The sequence below is a fragment of the Megalops cyprinoides genome, chromosome 2 (genome assembly GCF_013368585.1).
Source record: "Megalops cyprinoides isolate fMegCyp1 chromosome 2, fMegCyp1.pri, whole genome shotgun sequence".
In the NCBI taxonomy this organism is placed as follows: Eukaryota; Metazoa; Chordata; class Actinopteri; order Elopiformes; family Megalopidae; genus Megalops; species Megalops cyprinoides.
Genome location: NC_050584.1, coordinates 32,998,681 through 33,016,964, shown reverse-complemented (window position 1 = coordinate 33,016,964; position 18,284 = coordinate 32,998,681). Strand labels below are relative to the sequence as shown.

At 41.2% G+C, this 18,284-nt stretch overlaps 2 protein-coding genes across 17 annotated transcripts in view; one reads left to right on the top strand and one right to left on the bottom strand.

Moving 5' to 3' along the window:
• Window positions 1-7,067, bottom strand: part of kif1aa (kinesin family member 1Aa) — a 54,403-nt gene extending 47,336 nt beyond the window's left edge. For all 16 annotated transcript variants that reach the window (XM_036520969.1, XM_036520972.1, XM_036520973.1 and 13 more), the window contains exons 1-2: window positions 6,738-7,067; window positions 3,041-3,211 (exon numbers count right to left, since the gene is read on the bottom strand). In XM_036520969.1, the coding sequence (XP_036376862.1) occupies window positions 3,041-3,146 (106 nt within the window). In that variant the 5' untranslated portion in view covers window positions 3,147-3,211; window positions 6,738-7,067. The remainder of the gene's footprint in view (window positions 1-3,040; window positions 3,212-6,737) is intronic.
• Window positions 7,068-12,073: 5,006 nt separating this feature from the next.
• On the top strand, window positions 12,074-18,262 carry zgc:103559. Its single transcript, XM_036522641.1, has 11 exons — window positions 12,074-12,294; window positions 12,727-12,878; window positions 13,455-13,569; window positions 14,110-14,256; window positions 14,533-14,578; window positions 14,835-14,928; window positions 15,020-15,206; window positions 16,162-16,300; window positions 17,133-17,305; window positions 17,802-17,834; window positions 18,011-18,262. Exons 1-11 carry the CDS (start codon window positions 12,148-12,150, stop codon window positions 18,158-18,160), a joined length of 1,383 nt encoding a protein of 460 aa, XP_036378534.1. The 5' UTR covers window positions 12,074-12,147; the 3' UTR covers window positions 18,161-18,262.
• The last annotated feature ends 22 nt before the right edge of the window (window positions 18,263-18,284 follow it).

The following is an 18,284-nucleotide window of genomic DNA, read 5'->3' as shown; positions in this document are numbered from 1 at the left end:
GAAGTCGTTTGTGATGTGAGCAAAGCTGGCAGGAGAGAAATGAACAGCATGGTTCAGCTGCAAGCCTTAGGGGGATTTCTCCATGGGCAAAATTAACTATGTCTTCTGTTTGTACATCTGAAATTTCCAGTCTCCTTAAGTTAAAAAGAATACAGAATCAGTACATGGCTTCACTGGACAAATGTCTTTTTATACCCAGTGATCTGAATCTGGGAGTATGCTTAATTAATGTGCTGATAGTATTCAGCCAACTCCAATATATTCCAGTTACCTGTATGAGGAGAGGGATTATGTCATTATTACATGGCCGTATCGATGGTTTGTTTACATTTGTTTCCACCAAAGCCTTCAGGAGAAATAGCATAGACCCCTCCAGCCATTAACACAGAGCAAGCAGCACTCAGTAGCCTCCTGGACACACAGCTCACTTTATATTCCCAGCTACATTATGAATGGCCTGTAAAAATGTCACATTACTAAACAGACTATAGGGTCACATGACTTTGTGTTCTTTCCCAATGCCTGTGTTTCTTAACCTTTCACCAGAGACCCTCAGGCGTAATTAACTAACGTAATTAATGTAATTAACAGCTAGTGGAAAGAGCTTTATACGAGAAGAACCATAAACAAGCAACACTTAAAGAAAAAATGCAACTAGAGAGACCCTACTGATAACATTATGGCCACTCACACATATTGTATGAAGACACTTTGACCCCATCAAAATATGCACAAAAAAACAGCTCTCAAAAAGGAGCCATCTTGTCATCTCTAGCATGCCGGTATGGAAGGAAGGAGATGGCTAATTTAGGCCAAGCAGTAAATATTTTAAAATGCTTCATTCATTATTGACAATATGACTTTGCTTTGAGTAGCAGACTGGAAATCAAATCTCTCTTGAGTCACGTCTCAGCCAGATCAACACCGTGATCCCTGGATTCCCTCATCCACATTTCAAAACAAACAAGACAAACTGCAAGGAGGAAATGATGAAGCAAAATAATAGCATACAGTAACAAAGGTGGGCACAGATACATGCATACACAAAGTCGGATACCTTTGAACTGTTACTGCAAGGCTATCTCATCCATGTAGATGTAACTTAATAATCAGAACTGAATCCACGTGGCAACAAATTGCTAGGTTTTATTATTAAACTGTGGAAAGTAGCTCTTCGTCTAATGGAAGCCTGATAATGCAGAACAGGGAATTTCAGCAAAAGAAAGAGTAACCAAGGAAACCTGTTAAGAAAACTCATGAATGCAAAATTCTCAGACACCATGTCAAACAGCAACTCCATTGTGTTGTGTTTTGAATGATCTTTGGTTTAGGTTGATTCCAGACGTGTTTTCCACTGCATCTTAGGCATAAGACATTGAAGTAGTTGGGAGGGGTGGGTTTGTTTCTTAAAAGAAATCAGTTATGGAAATCAGAGAAATACACTTGCATGTAGTAAAATCAATATTCCTTAACTGTAATGGGATGATGAGATGATCATATGATCTATAAGCATACCATATCCTCAGCAACAGCAGCCAGCCTCATATTGCCTTCTTCCATTACACTCTATCCAGTGATTGGTTCACCCTTCTTTGACACAGAACTCCATCAGATCACTATTGCACATATTGACCAACTAAACAAAAGCATACACTAAACATTAAAAGGAGATGCCTATCATACAGTTCCTCCACATTGGGTGGAACTAGAACAGCACCAGGGTGGACAAACCCGATCCACACACAGTTTAATATAAATGGGAAGAGGCCCAGCTGAGTCCTGAGGACCCCTGGCTCAAAATGGGGAAAACTGAAATTGGTTTCATTCTTGGTTTTCCAGGGAAAAATGTTTGCTGGAGGACCAAAGGCGAGTCTGTGGCAACCTGCTAAACATCACTGTGATCTTCCCCCATGTGAAGCACGAGGTCTGAGCTCTGTATGGCAATGATTCCTTCTATTCACACAACGTGTTCACAAATTACACTGAGTTCAAAGCAAGATACTGTTGTTCCATAATTTAGCGGCGTAAAAAGGGGAATGAATACATAACAAAAGGGTGAAAGGACAAATCAACAACAACATATAATTCCTGACTGAACAAAAAGACTGTATTCTTCCCCCCTGCCTTCTGTGTGCTATTGTCTAAATGATAAAACTAATCTTATAACATGAGCAACTACTGTATAACATGAGCATCTCATATTTTAAAGGGTTGTGGGGTCTGCTGGTTTTGACTCTCCCTCAGCCAAACGTCCAAATTGTTCGTTTATGTAAGTCATTGTTTGGATTAGCTTTACTTAATAACATTGTATCCCTGCCTCATTCATTCAGCTGTACATAATGTATGCTTGGTGACAACTAGATATTACTGACATCCCTTACTTTGATGTCCTTTACTTTAATCCAAGGGCGTAGGTTTGCATATGGACGGTAGGGACATGTCCTTACCAATATTTTGGGAGGAGAGAATTGTCCCTACCAATATTTGAGCAAAACTCGCATTATCTTTGGAGTCATATTAGATAATTCCGATGTACCCTCGGTTGTTGTGTCCCTACCAATGTTGAGACCAAACCTACACCCTTGCTTTAATCACAATGCTGACCCAGTAGGTCTCTACTTCCGATTGGTCAACATCTGTACCTACATAATCTCTGTTAAGAGCAGAATTTTCACCACACATGTTGACAAGTCTGACACACAGCTGGTAAGGGAGGCTATATTTGATTACAAGGTCACCTGACCTGGTGTTCAAGGTATACATCAGTTGTCAGTTGAAACAAAATTCTAAAAGCTACAGGACTCCATCTCTTTATGGCTGGTGCTGTCTATCCTTCATACACTGTCGGTAAGAGAGTTATGTCTCCATTCATGAACAGGAAGGAAACAAAAAAACTGCAGGAAACGAAAACTTGCCAGCTGAATGAACCAATGACATTTCTGCATCTGAGCAGTTTCAGACTGCCACTACAACCACCACACCCCAACACACCCACCCACTCTGTATGAAGAAGGAAAAAAGGTTTGGGCTGGGTACTCACTGGTGGTGTTCCCTGACATCTGGATGATGCACTTGCTCTCTTTGCTGATCTCCCGCGAGTTGAAGGGGCGGACTCGCACCGCCACCTTCACTGAGGCGCCTGCCATGGTGCCACTGGCCAAGCACTCTGCAACGCCTGAGTGAGGGGGGCCCGTCCAGTGAGGGTCGCTACCTGTGGGGGGAGAGGTCAGGGGGTCAAAGCTGGACTCCTTTCACTCTACCATAAGGGCATGGGATGGATTTTGTTCACATTCTGAAAGTACATAGGCACATCTCAGCTGTAACAATCTAGATAGCTCTCCTCTTTGTGCTCTACAATCAGTCATTTTTTGCATGTCCATTCTGATACATGAGAAGACCATTATTGATCCTAGGAGCTTTTTAGTTCATAATTATATTTGGAATTGTATAACTTTCACTCTTAATGTGGGGTGATTGGGTTTAGATTCCTTCAGACATACTCCTGTTAGGGCCAATTTTTCAGGCTGTAACCCACTGCATTTTGTTAAATGGAGATGGTTTTGCACACAATGTATAGCCTGGGTCTGAGTCAAAGCAAGTCCCAACACTAGCAGCAATTCAACTCAGCCAATCTGATTGTGACATTAAGAGGTGGACCCCTCTGTTTGGGGATCCCCTCTCCTACAGAAGAGACCCATGTGGCTGGAAAGGACCGTGCATGTTCAGCTATAGTTGGGGGCCTTACATATCCAGTGTCAACTCAATAAGAGCAACAAAGGAAATGCAGTCATGAATGCTAAATGGCATGCTGCTGCCTAGAATTACTTCAGCCCAATAGCACAGAACGAACAGTGTCACAAAAATGAAGGTTCCATCTCACCAGTGTGATGTAACTGCATTTCGATAACTGAGGCTGGGCTGTATTCAGCTCTACTGATGTCATGGAACCACAACTTGTTCTAACATCAGACTAAACATCATCATGAACACATTCTGGAAATCAAGAGATGTAGTGGATCTATTCCGACGATGGTAGTAAATCTGAATATCCACCACTTGAGCACTTCATTTGGATTGTTACTGATTCAATCATAAAAAGGTGGGACCAGCACCCTCACCATAACTACAATTTCTGTTTAAAATACAACACATACCTACAGTGTAAAATGGATGTTGAAAAGCACAGGCAATAACTGGCATGGAAAGTATGTTACTAGTGTTCAAGGCTAAAGGTAAACATAAATACTAAACTTGAAGTCTGTGTTCTCCAGGACATGCCATGGAATATGCTGTCAAGCAACTAAACCCATACATTTCTTCAATCAGTCAGTAAAACCACTCAACATTCTAAAAAAAAAATCTAGTAAAATCTGCATGACTGATTTGTCTCCATTATCAATAAAGATATTCTGGAGATCTGGTGCACTGACATCAAATGATTCTGACACTGATACTTCCTGTCTTCTGCTCTGTGCCAAATCTGGACGAAGATACAACCGCATAGCCAGCTGGGCGGCACCATCCGGTCTTATGCTAGGTCAGCCACCTGCCTGGCACTCACAACAGGAAATATCCCATTTACCCTTTCTCCGTTCAATGTCATGAAGGCATTCAGTGACGGTAATTATCACGCATCATTTCTTATATTTACTTTTATATTCACCTCAGTGAAATTAGCAAAATGGGCTAAAAAACAGGATTTGCCTCAGTTATGACTGATATCACCCTTATTAATATATGATATGCATTAAATACAATGGCAACAGTGCCCTATACCATCATGCAAATGTCTTAAGGTATGATGTTTTAATTAAGCAGTAGTAGCTAGTCACACTGATTTACTTTCTAAGTGGCATACTCACTATTGTCAAGGCTCATTCCATAGACATTAACTAAACTGGTGTGACACCGGTGTCTGTGTACCTATTCGTTGTTTAAATCATCAGAAATCATTGTAAAAGCATTGAGTCTATTGTGCTATCTGCGTTTTATCTCTTTTGGCAATTCCCGGTGATATGCAATCTGCAGCTCTTTAAAGTACCTATATACCGTTTATTTGTCCTCACAAGCGTGTTTTAACATTGACATGTTCTCCATACACATATTCTCTTTATACGCAAATAGGTCAGTGCGCAATATTTAATTATTTTAATATGTGTGGTTCTCATATCGACAATGAGTAATTTAGGTCCCACTATTATTCAAAATATTCCAAGTTAATTTTTCTATTTACTGCTAGCCTTAATGAAAATGGCTTCCCATCGTTTCTGCCTCTCATTACAGTATTTCCCAAAGGATTTGCGCGGAATGGTGTAATGGGTGCACCGCCCTGAACCAAATAAAATTGGTTTTATTTCGAAAATAATCTTCCCTATTATGTGTTCCCTGATATGCATCGTAAACTACATATTAGCAGTGTCTCTCATGGATGAATACGGACAAAACAGGAGTGGGTAACATCGAATCTAGAAAGCCTACGGCTTTATACGTCGCTTCGTCAATATATTTACAACCCATTAAAAACTGGAGTAGATGTTTAGACTTGCTGCAGCAAGGATTCCCGAAACTTACCTATGTAGACTTACGACTAAAATGTAATCATTACTAGAACGTCGTTACACCGACCGTGAGTATTTGCTAGCCCAATTCATAGCTCTTGCCAGCTAACTACAAAACATCACATCTACATCCGTTAATGTGCTATGTGCTAAATAATGCATCACTAATGCGCTCGAATGGCCGAGAGCCTTGCATAAGTATCAAATATCATGATTTGACGCCGACAGAAACTGGGAGTGAACAGCTCAGCATTTCCATGTCGAATGTCAAATAGTGTTTCCACTACATAGCATCTTCCAGACAATCGTAGAAAAAATTCCGAAGGGGAAGTCTATACAAATATGTAGAAAACGGAAATATTCGCCGTGCTTAACATACAGCGGCGCATGTATCTTTACAGTTCGAATTGTAATTATAAAATGCACTCCTAATAACTGTCATATTGGTGTAGGCTACTTGTTTACTTCAAGGGATCACGACGCCGTTGCTTCGACCACCCTGCTGTATGATACAGGATGCAAATGTTGTCCCCACCATTTTGAAGTGAGGCTTAGTCGTATCAGGTACCGCTTCATCGCGCATAATTATGTCACGATATAGTACCAGTCTATATAACCGTTTTATTTCAAACTAAAGACGTTAATGTGGCTATCAGGGAATTTATATTTTTATACGGTTATACAATTTATATAACTGGACAGGACTTATATTTTTAATTAACGTATATACATCTAAAACACTCCAAAAAGAGATGTAATGTAAAATGTTGCATATTTTAGGATTATTCCAGTGTGAAAGAACTTACTCCAAACACAGTCTATCCTTATCTGCTAGATTACTGTGTAGTTATAATTACTGAGAGGCACATTTGTGAAAAGGGCACATTTTTTTTCATGGATTTTTGGTTTCATTTAGCCATTGTCTATGAATGACAATGCATTTCTCCACTCTGAGCCTGCCCTTAATTTTAAGCACTGAAAACACACAGAAAGGAAGCAAACATCTGTCACAGCCCCCCCCCCCCCCCCCCCCCCCCCAATGATCTGAGATGTCACCCAGATAATGGCCACAAAACACAGGCGTACCGCTGGAATACCACTCCAAGGGGGATCCTATGCCAAAAAAATCTAGAGGCTTGAGCAGTGTCACTCATGATATACAATGGTGAGGGATCTTACCTTTGTATTTCCCGTTTGCTTGGCTGTTTGCGATGGGTAATTCTGTTCACTGGATCCGTCTTGCTTCTGTGTTGTTTCCACAACGTTCTTCCCCAGCAGTGATGGCCTGCCTTGCTCCCCCTTAGCGAAGCAGGTGTACCCCAGGCAGAAACAAACCCGGGTATATGGCCGGGGGTATAGCCAGAAGGACTGCGGGGCCTGCTATGCAGTGTTTCGTCGTGGGGGCTGGGGCTTAAGTGTTCCACAATCCAAAAGCCAAAATGGCTCTGCTGATTGACTAAGGCAGGGATGCTGAGCTGCACTGAGCCAGTGACATCACCACAGAGGGAGGCAGCAGCATCAATGCAGCAAAGTGAGAGAGGGAGAGAGAGGTGGAGAGGAGGAGGGGTGAGAATGAGACAGAGAGCAAGAGAGAGAGATTAGTATCCCTAGGGAAATTGTGCGCACACATACAAAAAATAAAACAACAGTGCTACACTTAGCCAGTGTTCTGCTTGGATAAACACTGTATGTGCCCCAGGGTGCTTTACCCACAATTCCTGTATTTCCATTAACCAGTTGTAATAATGAAAATAATAATACTTGTGTGTCTGTGTGTGTGTGTGTGTGTGTGTGTCTGTGTGCATAATCAGTGAGTGTGACAAAGAAAAATAACATGCATTCTGGTGAATTGGTCAAGCTGAAATATCCACTTGTGAATAACGAACAACAATAGAAGCCATTCTTTAAAGCAATTAATGTAGTGTAGCCTCACTCATTCCACTAAAAATCCAGCAGTTTCAATGGCTTACAAAATGTGTAAGGTGGGCAAAAGGGCCCCTGAATATGGATGTCTATGAAGCAAATTGATAGTAATTAGAGGGAAATACAAAAATAATTATACCACTATATGATAATGCATGTCAATTTAAACAAATGTTACAACTTTCATATTCCTGTATTGCCACTAGCAATTACATCTTGCATCTTACTTGAGCAAAGCCTCGTTAAAAAAAAAAATTGTGACATCATTTTCACAAAGACGATCATTTGAGATATCAGCATTTCCTTTTGTTGGCCGGAGTGACTCATTGCCTGTATCCACTGTTTTACCAGCATATTATAATATTGTGTGCGTGCAAATGGGAGCCACCTGTACACTTACCATGGTATTTTTGTACCATGGTAAAGGGCCATTAAAGAATCATCTGTGAATAAATATTTGACTTTAATGAAACTGTCATGAAGTTTTTGCCTTTCCAATAATGTCATGGCCACAGCCTCATGTTTTTTTTTTTTTTTTTTCAGACAGCAGGGGGGAAGAGGGCTTGTGTTCAATGTGCATCACAAGTTTGTGAGCGCTAGCACTGCTGTCTTGGAGGGCCTGATCTTCCCATAGCAAATGTCTGACTAAAATGTTGCTGCCTTTTTCTTCAAAGCCTGTAACAAATTTTCTGCTATAATATGCTTATAATTCTAGGGATTTCACTTTGACATTAAGATGTGTAGCTGATTCAGCTTTGACAACACATTAAAAAGAGCTGAACTAAGCACAGTATGCAATAAGTTGTAACAGCTTTCTTCAGAGAATGGAGGGAAGACCATATGAAAACGGACTGAGTTCTGATTGTGTTTGTGTCCTGTTATTCTTTTTTGAAGTTGAAACATTTAACACTGTTCTCATGGTGACATATTTCAAGCAAAAACAATGCAATAAAGGCGGTACACATAATTACAACAATGAATATTCATAAACAGGAGGATGAAAATTTAGTCCCTAACAAAGAAAAAAAAAAACAATTTCAGATCCATGCCTCCTATCTACCCCTTTAAGACTGGATGGGGTATGAGTCACAATGAATGGCTAAATGATGACGCACTGTTTGTGTTGAAAAAATTGGGGCCAGGTCGAATCCTTTGTTAATGAGGTTTAATCACAATAAAGGACAGTGGATGGGGACTATCTCTCCGCTGGCTCTAGAAAGTACCACAACAGGACAGGCAGAGAAGAGTCATGTTTCAGCCCGATAAAATACAATGCAATTGTGTTCTCTGACCATGCTCTCCATCCCTGATGCTGCCAGTCTCTCTCTATATCCTTCTCTCTCAATTCAGTTCAAATCAATTTGCTTTATTGATATGGCCATTTACAGCATAGTTTTGTGAAAGCAACAACAATTCAACAAACATGAACATGAATGTAAAACACACAAATCAACCATCCATAACACAACAAATATATTTATAGTAACTTAGACACTAGTAATCAAGACTGTCTTTTCTTCTCTTTCTAAAATATGTGTCTGTCTCTGTGTGTGTCTCTCAGGCTATGACATGTCTTTCCTTTTTGCTCTGTTCCCCTCTCTGTCCCTGAGAGGAGCTCTGGCTGAGAAACTGAGCTCTAACACACAGTAAGGTCAGTACGTACCTTTTCAAATATGCATGGTGCAGGAAAGGCACTCAGCCAAATGACGCATATGAATAGAAACTCCCATGTATCTTCTGGTGGGTCTCTGCTGACTTAGATGACAGTTACCTGAGGGAAAACTGTAATTCACAACAAATTCATCAAAATGCCACCTTATGAAATGGGCGGAAATAGTGTGTATTCAAACATCTACAAGTCCTCCCATTCCATCTAATTTTTCCCCAGTGTTTGACTGTTAAAATGATGTGCAAGCAGAGGGGGCAAGCTTGGCCTTTATCAAGCAATGGGGCTCTGTGTGTGTACAGATACAATGGATAGAGGAGGAGAAGAGACCCGTTCTTGTCTTGTCTCCTAACCTTCTTGTCTTAGCTTTGTGGAGTTGAGTCCTGAATAATTTATCCACTAAAAGAGCTGTTGCTGTGAGCCCGTGGTTTGATGCATTTTCTTAAAGCGATGCAGCCTTTTGAGGATAGACAAATGATAGCAGCTGCACTGCATAGCAGCAAGTGCATCTAACTGAGGCATCCAAGAGAAATCTGCAGGGTCATGTTTAACAGGCCTTTCCAACCACTCACTCCTCCATGACCAAAAGTGTAATGAGTCAGCTGTTGTGTGCTTTGTCTTTGTCTTTACAAAATCACTTATTTATATATGTGTGTGTGTGTGTGTGTGTGTGTACAGTGTAAATATAACTTCTTAAATTCCTGCATGCAATGGGACACTGTCAGCAGGTGCCATATTAAAGGTTCACTTATCAACTGGGCACTATTTGAATTTGTCATTTGGGAATTGTGGGTCATCTGCTCCAGAGTAGTCAAGTTATAATGTAAGTACAGGTAAATTTAGCAGGGGGTTGTCTCATGTAGGGTACTGTCCCATTCATGTTGTCCAGAAAAAAAGTAGTTTTATATTAATTTATCCAACATTGAGACTATTCTGTTGTTCTTAAAAGTATATAACCTTTATAAATGTAAGTGCAACAAAGAGACTATGTGAGTTTTACATGAGTATATTGTCTACCACATCATTAGCTTTGCAAATATCAAACATCATAATGATCACTTTAAATGATATCAAAACTTAAATTTTATTCAAGGAAATCCAGACGAAAGTGAGTTATATGCCACTGTGTCACAGAAAGTGCCATCCACCATGACTCTTCACATTTATAAAGAAAGAGAGCCCTGAATGTATTAATGTATATACATACATGTTTCAAATTTGGTTATTTTTATCATTCAATTGCCCCTTAAGGGGTTACTCTTTAGGGGAATTTAACATTAAAAGACACCAGTAACAGGGAGAGAGGAATACAATGAGTACATTCGATTTCTTCTGCCCAAGTGGTGGTCACACTTCCCACTGTAGTCCACTGAGGAATGTAAAAGTACTTACACTATTCTGCACTATATCACACATAAAAAGACAAAAAAGGTTGAGCTCTTTGAGCATCTCTCTTCAACTTTCGCTTCCTTATCACATGACACTGTGGTTTATGGCTTGTTTCCAATTGTTAGGCCTATCGATAAAATAAACTGCATGAACAAAATGCATAAAGGTTGTGAAATCTATAATGCTTAATTTTATCCATATTGCTGTTTTTAGGCAGAGAAATGAAAATGTTAATCATAGTATAGTCTATGTTTGTGGTCACTACACAAAATTGAAAATGTGGCTTACCTACAATCCAATAATGTCAGAAAGTGGCAAATAGAAGAGCAGATTTTCATGAGGACATTTCAGAAATTTTGTTATATCAGCCTAGTTACTCTGAAGAGTGAATAATTAATATTCATTCCTCCACGTCAGAACAAAATTGCATGTCAGTTTGAACACAAAACAATGAAGATACCAGATTATATCTGCACCATGCTTAGGGTTGTGACAGCATTCACACATCTATACTCAGTGCTGGAGCTTAAAATAACCACTATTAACCATTTTTTTCTGTTTGAACTGATATATAAATCTCTCCCTAATAATAATAATGGGTTATATTTACATAGCACCTTCCAAGTTTCCCAAAGCATTTTACAGTGAAGAGGTGGACTCACCTCAACCACCTCAAATGTGTAACACACACCTGGGTGATGCACAGAGCCATTTTGCACCTGAATGCTCACCATATATCAGCTAAGGTAGAGAGGGAGGGAATTATTAGCCAGTTACATTGGGAAATTATTAGATGGACAGATTGACAGACCCTATTTGGGAATTTAGCCCAGCCCTGCTCTTTGCAAGACCTATCATGGGATCTTTATCAACCAGAGTCAGTACTTCAGTTAAGGTCTCATCCAAAAGACGAAGTGTCTCCATCACTGCTCTCCTGTTGGGGCCAAAGGGAAGACTGCCCCCCACTGGCCCACCAACTCCACTTCCAGTAGCAACCTGGTTTTCCCACAAGATCTCTCATCCAAGGACTAACCAAGCCCATCTGTGCTTAGCTTCAATCAGGTGTCATTCACATGTCTCATCATTGACTCAAAAAGGTATTTTGAAAAATATGCATATATGTAACAAAACATTTAAGTTTGGCCAACGCCTTACCTGGTAGGTTAAGGGGTCATTGGCACTCCAATTTCAAAAGAGGTGATGCTCTAAACCACTTTCTCATGTCTAATAGCTGGGAATGGTATTTAGGTGGCAGTTATAGCAACACATTCTGATGTATAGTACTTTATGTGTAGGACATGGAAACATTTGTAGCCGTACCAGCTATGGAGTTGCTGAAGTTATACAGTTATACCAGTATTGACTGTATTTACCTTACAGCTCTGGCATACTATGACCTTTACATTGTTGGTTCATGGTCTACCTACCCACACTGAGGTCAGCCAAAACAGGTCAATAAACTTTTATCACTTGACTATACTCTTACACAAGAAGTTCAGTGGGAGGGTTCTCAATGTCATAACTGCAAAGACAAAGACGCAAAAAAACATAAAACGAACAAAAACATCTTCTCCACATTCTGTATAACACATTAGGAATAAATCCACAGCAATGGAGCCTGGATCAACCATTAGTGCTATTAGGAGCAAAAGGGTGCTCTGTGGAAGTGACATTCGCCCTGCCCTCATCCTAATCAGAGAGGGAAAAATCCACAAGATCCTTCCTGATGCTGGCCTTAACGTGGATGCTGCTTGTGAGGTAAGAAAAACATGTTCTTCACTATAAAACATGCAAAGTCCTCCCTCTGCTGGACAGTATGTATACTGTATGGTTCTGCTTTCCTGCACAGTCTTGGAAAAAGTGGACCTCATAACCATTAGAGTCGCACACTGAGGTGGGATGAGGCAAGCTCTGCAAGTGTGGCTCAACTGTGATCTTCCGTACATTGTGTGTGTGTGTATATATATATATATATATATATATATATATATATATATATATATATGTATATATATACTTTTGACAAGACTGCAATGTTTACAACTTGAGAGACATTTTCAGTTCAGTTGCAAACTAGCTGTTAAGATCATGATGTCAAAGATTTAATGTATGTGGATGTGTAGCAGATGAAAAACATAAACTGAAACCTAGAATGTGTTTTGCCTTCTGAAATCCCCAAACCAATGGTAGGTGCTGGATGTGGGCAACAAGTTGGTGATGCCAGGCATTGTGGACTGTCATGTCCATGTGAACGAGCCGGGCCGCACCTCCTGGGAGGGCTACTGGACTGCCACACAAGCAGCAGCCGCTGGAGGGGTCACCACCATAGTAGACATGCCTCTGTAAGGACACACCCCTCGACAGAACTCTGGCCACCGTAGCCAACAATCCATGGTCAGAGGTCAGATTTAGAGACACAAGAGGAAAAGCAAAAGTATTGCCTTTAAAAAAGCCAAATTATAGTGACAGTGATACTAGAACCTATGGTAGTGCAAAGTTTCAGCACTAAGTTATACATTATCAAATTGCATTTATTAACATTGTGTTTTAATGTGGATTTGAAATGGGCAACCGGGTCCTGCCGTTTTCAATATTTTTTGCCTTTTTTCTTTCATGTTTCTGTATGGGTTTGCGATTCACTGTGTGTATTTCTGGAGATCTTTGCTGTGATTTCTTTGTGCATACAGACTGTGATATACCTTCGCTCTTCTCTCAGCTGTCAATTGATGTCATTACAGAATAATACATCAATTACTATGTCCTTCCTGGTAACTGGAAAAAAGTGGAATAAATGATACACCATCACCATTTTTGTGAAGTTCAGGAGACACGTCTGGCCCTTGTACATGACTGTGCAAGTTATAAGTGAAAAAAAAAAGATTCATTCAAGTGTAATGCCTTAATTTCTATTTTAAAAGGAACAGTATCCCTCCTACAACCACCCTCAGGAACCTCCAGGAGAAGATGCAGGCAGCCACAGGACAGTGCTTTGTGGATACAGCATTCTGGGGAGGGGTCATTCCAGGCAACCAGGTAAAAACTCAGACCTCCCCTTTCCTTAAGCATAGCCCTATTTTACAGTCATCTACCAAAAGTTCTAATCAGGCTGCAGCATGAGTACCCTTAAGCTTTGATAAACATCCAAATCTAAGGCACTCTCCGAAATGAACTGATCTATAGAGATCAATACTGCTGACAGACGTTTACATTTATCTAACTTGGCCTGGAAAGGCAGTGGATCACTCTGTAATATTTATTCCTTGGCTGTAACTTACTGCAGCACCAGAATGCTGTGTATTGTTATTTGTGCTTACTATTCAGTGCAATGTAGTCTCTGATTTTTAATCTCTTGCTCTTTTTTATGAGTGACAAAGTATCATTTTGGCTGAAGTTAGGAACTCGGTTAATCTTGCATCAGAGCTGCAGAAGTTAAGGGAATCCCATTAGGACAGAGGAATGAGGAATCCATCGCTCCTCCAACACAGCCATTTCTGCTCCACTGGCCTCTGTGACTTCAGTCCTGTTGAACAGAGCTGAAGAGCACTGAAAGTTGCAACGCGTTTGTCTCCACAGCTGGAGCTCCTGCCAATGATCAACGCGGGGGTCACCGGTTTCAAGTGCTTCCTGATCCACAGCGGGGTGGATGAGTTCCCACATGTGACCGTCACTGACTTACACACTGCAATGAAGCAGCTGCAAGGCACAGGGAGCGTCCTGCTAGTGAGTCTCACCTCCAACACCACACAGACCACTGACATCAGCTGGCATGGGGTATAGACACATAGACTTGAGTGACCACCATCTGCTGAAGCCATACAACTGTGGCCCATTGGATACCAAGTGCAGCTCTGTCCATTTACACAGAGATCCTACTAGTGTTTCGACTGGTAAACCATAGGCCACACATCAGAGACAATGCTGAGTCATCAAGGGCCTCTGCCAAAAGCAGAGGAGTCAAGCTTAATTGAATGATCCAGTTGTTTCTCTGTAATGCAGTTCCATGCTGAGACGGAGGTCCAACAGCCATATGGAGAAGACAAAGGTAAGATTGAATCCATCTGTGGACCTAGTCATTGAGTGAAACATAACCATCTCTTAAAATGCAAGAACATTCAAGCAACAACAAGGTGATCATTCTCAATAATGATCATTCACCCATCTGATAAACATCATAAAAGTAACCGTGGTGGCTGTATGCATAGTGTAGGTTTCTAATTAGCCTGAGAAGGTGCCAGGTTGCCATTTAGTAGTGCCTTGAAGACAAACGGAACTCATATTTCTTCCCATTACTATCACAGATCCCTGTGAATACTCCACATTCCTTAGATCCAGACCAGATATCATGGAGCTGGAGGCCATCGACACCGTCACTCAACTCTGTCTGCAGTATCAGTAAGGGACTAGCATTGTGTACTCATCCTTTAGCAAGTGTTTGAAACAGCATGGGTGACCCTGTGGTTTATGTCCCCTGACTCATTGTTAGGGTGCGATGCCACATTGTGCACCTCTCCTCTGCCCAGCCCCTGAAGCTCATCCAGGCCGCACGGCAGGCTGGTGCCCCCATCACCGTGGAAACTACCCACCACTACCTGACTCTCTCTGCTGAGCACATACCACGCGGGGCCACCCAGTTCAAGTGCTGCCCCCCCATCAGGGGACTTGCCAATCAGGTGAGCGCTGCCTGGCCAAGGAATAGCCACTGAGATGAGCATTGCTGACCTGGGTCAAGAGGGTAGGGTGACAAATCAGGTGAGATGAGTTTCCATTAACTACACAGAAAGGCTCAACACAAAATAGCCAAGGTTACACTTGACAGCCCTTGATAAATCTACATGGAGCTAAAATGTGATGAAGTGTGCTTTGGTAGGTCCAATCACTTCTCTTTAAACAACTGCAAAACAAGCATGTAATGTTTCAAGTTATTTCTTCAATGTTGCAACTATGTGACTGTATGTCAGGACTTTACTGAGAGACAGACCAGGCTGGACAGTTGTTTTTAATGACAGGGGAGTCATCCACAGCTGTAACATTCCATGCTGGTGTAGTGGTTGGGATAATGTTTATATATAAACGTCATCTTTGCACTCTGAAATTAACCAAAAGCTGTGAGTACTGTCTGTTCAACACAACATTTTAAAAATCAGTATTCAATTCAAGCCCTTCTGAAGTGATGGCCCATAATCTTCATGACAAATTAAATACAAGGCAGCACTGCAGTCACACCCCATGCTTACACTCTCTTCCAGCTAAAAAATCTCTTTCATATTGTGAGACTACTGTCTTGCTTTTGTGTCCTGATAATTGACCCAGATGACTAGATTAATACATTAACATATAACTAAGACTATGGCAGCCACTCATGATCTCAGAAAAAGTCCCTACAATTAATGGAGTGAAAACCACTTTTTCTGTCAAAGCTGCATCCCACACTTATATCGTTTTCAATCTGCGGTTGTGTGTGCACATATGCCACAGAAGTCAAGGGCAGGAGAAAAGCGGCCGTTCCATTCATATTAAGGTACATGTGACTGCACCTGCAGCCATCTCATCATTGTATGGGCACTTGACACTTAGCTATAAATATCAGGCTTCCATATGCAAGAATTGCTTTTTTGCATACGGTAGGAGCAGCTGTGGTCAGCGCTGAAAGAAGGACAGATTGACATGGTGGTATCGGACCACTCTCCCTGCACCCCTGACCTGAAAAGGCTAGACAGTGGGGACTTCTCACAGGCGTGGGGAGGGATCTCGTCCCTGCAGTTTGGTGAGCTCTGATGACCCCTCCTTCTAATAGACCCAGACCACAGGGCTACATTAATGAGTGCGGAACAGCTAGACGGGATAATGAAAGGACTCAGTAAGCTCTAATCATTAATGACCCATCTGACTGCATTGTGTGAAAATGAGCCTCTTTAATTTCAGATTAATGTTACGTCTGAAACGATATCACCACTCCCCTCCAAAAACCTAAATTTGGGCTTGCTTAATCTTTCTTCTCTCTTTATGACCTTCAGCTTTGTCACAGGACAAAGTCCACACAGGAGCAAATAACCAATTCTGGACTTGTTTACAACCCAGTCTAATTATTGACTTGGTGCAACAGACATTGGCAGATCAGGTCAAAGTCCCTGCTTTTCTCTCATGACAAAATTATTCACAAATGTTGCTATTTTCTGGCAGACACATCTTCTCTGCCTAGTTGAATGACTCAGGAAGTCAGTAATAAAACACTTTCACAAATAAATTGGTTTCTTCCTTCTACATGAATATATTGTAATATTTATTGACTTGATAAACTAATGAGATGTTATTAATGAGTGTATTACTAAAGCTATGAAGACACACTGTTTAATCATTCTACCATTTAAAGGTACATTCATGTTATCAACAAGAAGTGGGCAGTTGATACACTGTGGATTGAAGAGAACATGCATGTGTACAGGGTCCTGGTTAATATAAATCTTTCTATATCTTGCCCAAAGGGTAGGGGTTTCGGTTAGTGTTTGAAGTATGGATAGTGGTATGTGGGGGGATAATTAGCTATAAGGTTTGTCACTTTCTGTACTCCCTCCCTCTCCCTCTATCTGCAATCTCAGGCCTGTCTCTGTTCTGGACCTCGGCCAGTAAGAAGGGCTTTTCACTGCCAGACATGGCGAGGATCCTATGTCAGAAACCAGCCCAGCTCTGTTGTCTTGACAACCAGAAGGGCAGCCTCTTTCCAGGACACGATGCTGACCTCGTTATCTGGGATCCAGAGAAAGAGTTTGAGGCAAGTAGCCAAGGGATTCACAAATAACACACAGGCGCACTGATCATGTATATGCACACTCCACAACACTGCAGTGGAACATCTGCTCTCTGTGGGTACTCATTCTGCAGGTCTTCTCTTGCTTGTTTGATCCAGGAGTCTTGTTAAGCCCTTTTCTTGTAGGACTCAAGATAATCAGTGCATACATCATGACTTGGAAATTCTGTCCACCCATAATTCCAAAGGGCCTCTCAGCCTTAGATCTAAATCTGCTTGTTGCAGCACACTAGAATTTTAATTTCCTGTCAAACCCAGGCCCAGTTTCCTGCACTGAAAATGAGATTTGAGATTTTATGGGTGTACTTTGTCACCCCTATCTGGGTACAAAGGAAATCTGTTCAGCTGCTATGGGACAGTGTCCTGTCAATGTTATATTGCTGTCTGATTCTTTTATTAATTTCAACAGAAGTAATGAACTTGCATTTTGTCTTTTCAAGTCTATCTGTTTCTGTTACAGGTTAAAGAAGTAAATATACACCACAAAAACAAGGTCAGTGGCTCCACTCTGTTGGCTCTTGTGTAAAAAAACAGGCACAGTTGATTGTGACAGTAACACTGTAGATAGGAATTGACTTCAGCTTGTACAGTAGGTGACTGGTCTAGAGTGTGAAGGGTGCAACATTTCTCTCTCTCTCTCTCTCTCTCTCTCTCTCTCTCTTTCCGCAGCTAACACCTTACCTTGGCTCCCAGCTGCAAGGGGAGGTATATGCCACCATTGTCCGGGGAAAGATTGTCTACAAGCAGGGCTCCTTCTCCTCTCAGCCCCTGGGGAAGCATCTCCTGCTCTGCCAGCCAAAAACTCAGGCCTCACTGTGAAAGAGGACAGAATTGTGTGTCTAGCTCCTAGGGCTTTTTAATTATTATAATTGTAATAATTACTATAATTGTGGAAATATTCTCACATATATAATTACTCATTTCCACCAGACTATGGATATTA

What these genes read in the sequence shown, in the direction of transcription:
- zgc:103559 (XM_036522641.1), top strand. Translation starts at nt 12,148, where the DNA reads ATGGAGCCTGGATCAACCATTAGTGCTATTAGGAGCAAAAGGGTGCTC. An exon ending in ACCATAGTAGACATGCCTCT is followed by an intron (nt 12,879 to 13,454) that starts GTAAGGACACAC and finishes CTATTTTAAAAG; the next exon opens with GAACAGTATCCCTCCTACAA. An exon ending in TCAGGGGACTTGCCAATCAG is followed by an intron (nt 15,207 to 16,161) that starts GTGAGCGCTGCC and finishes TGCATACGGTAG; the next exon opens with GAGCAGCTGTGGTCAGCGCT.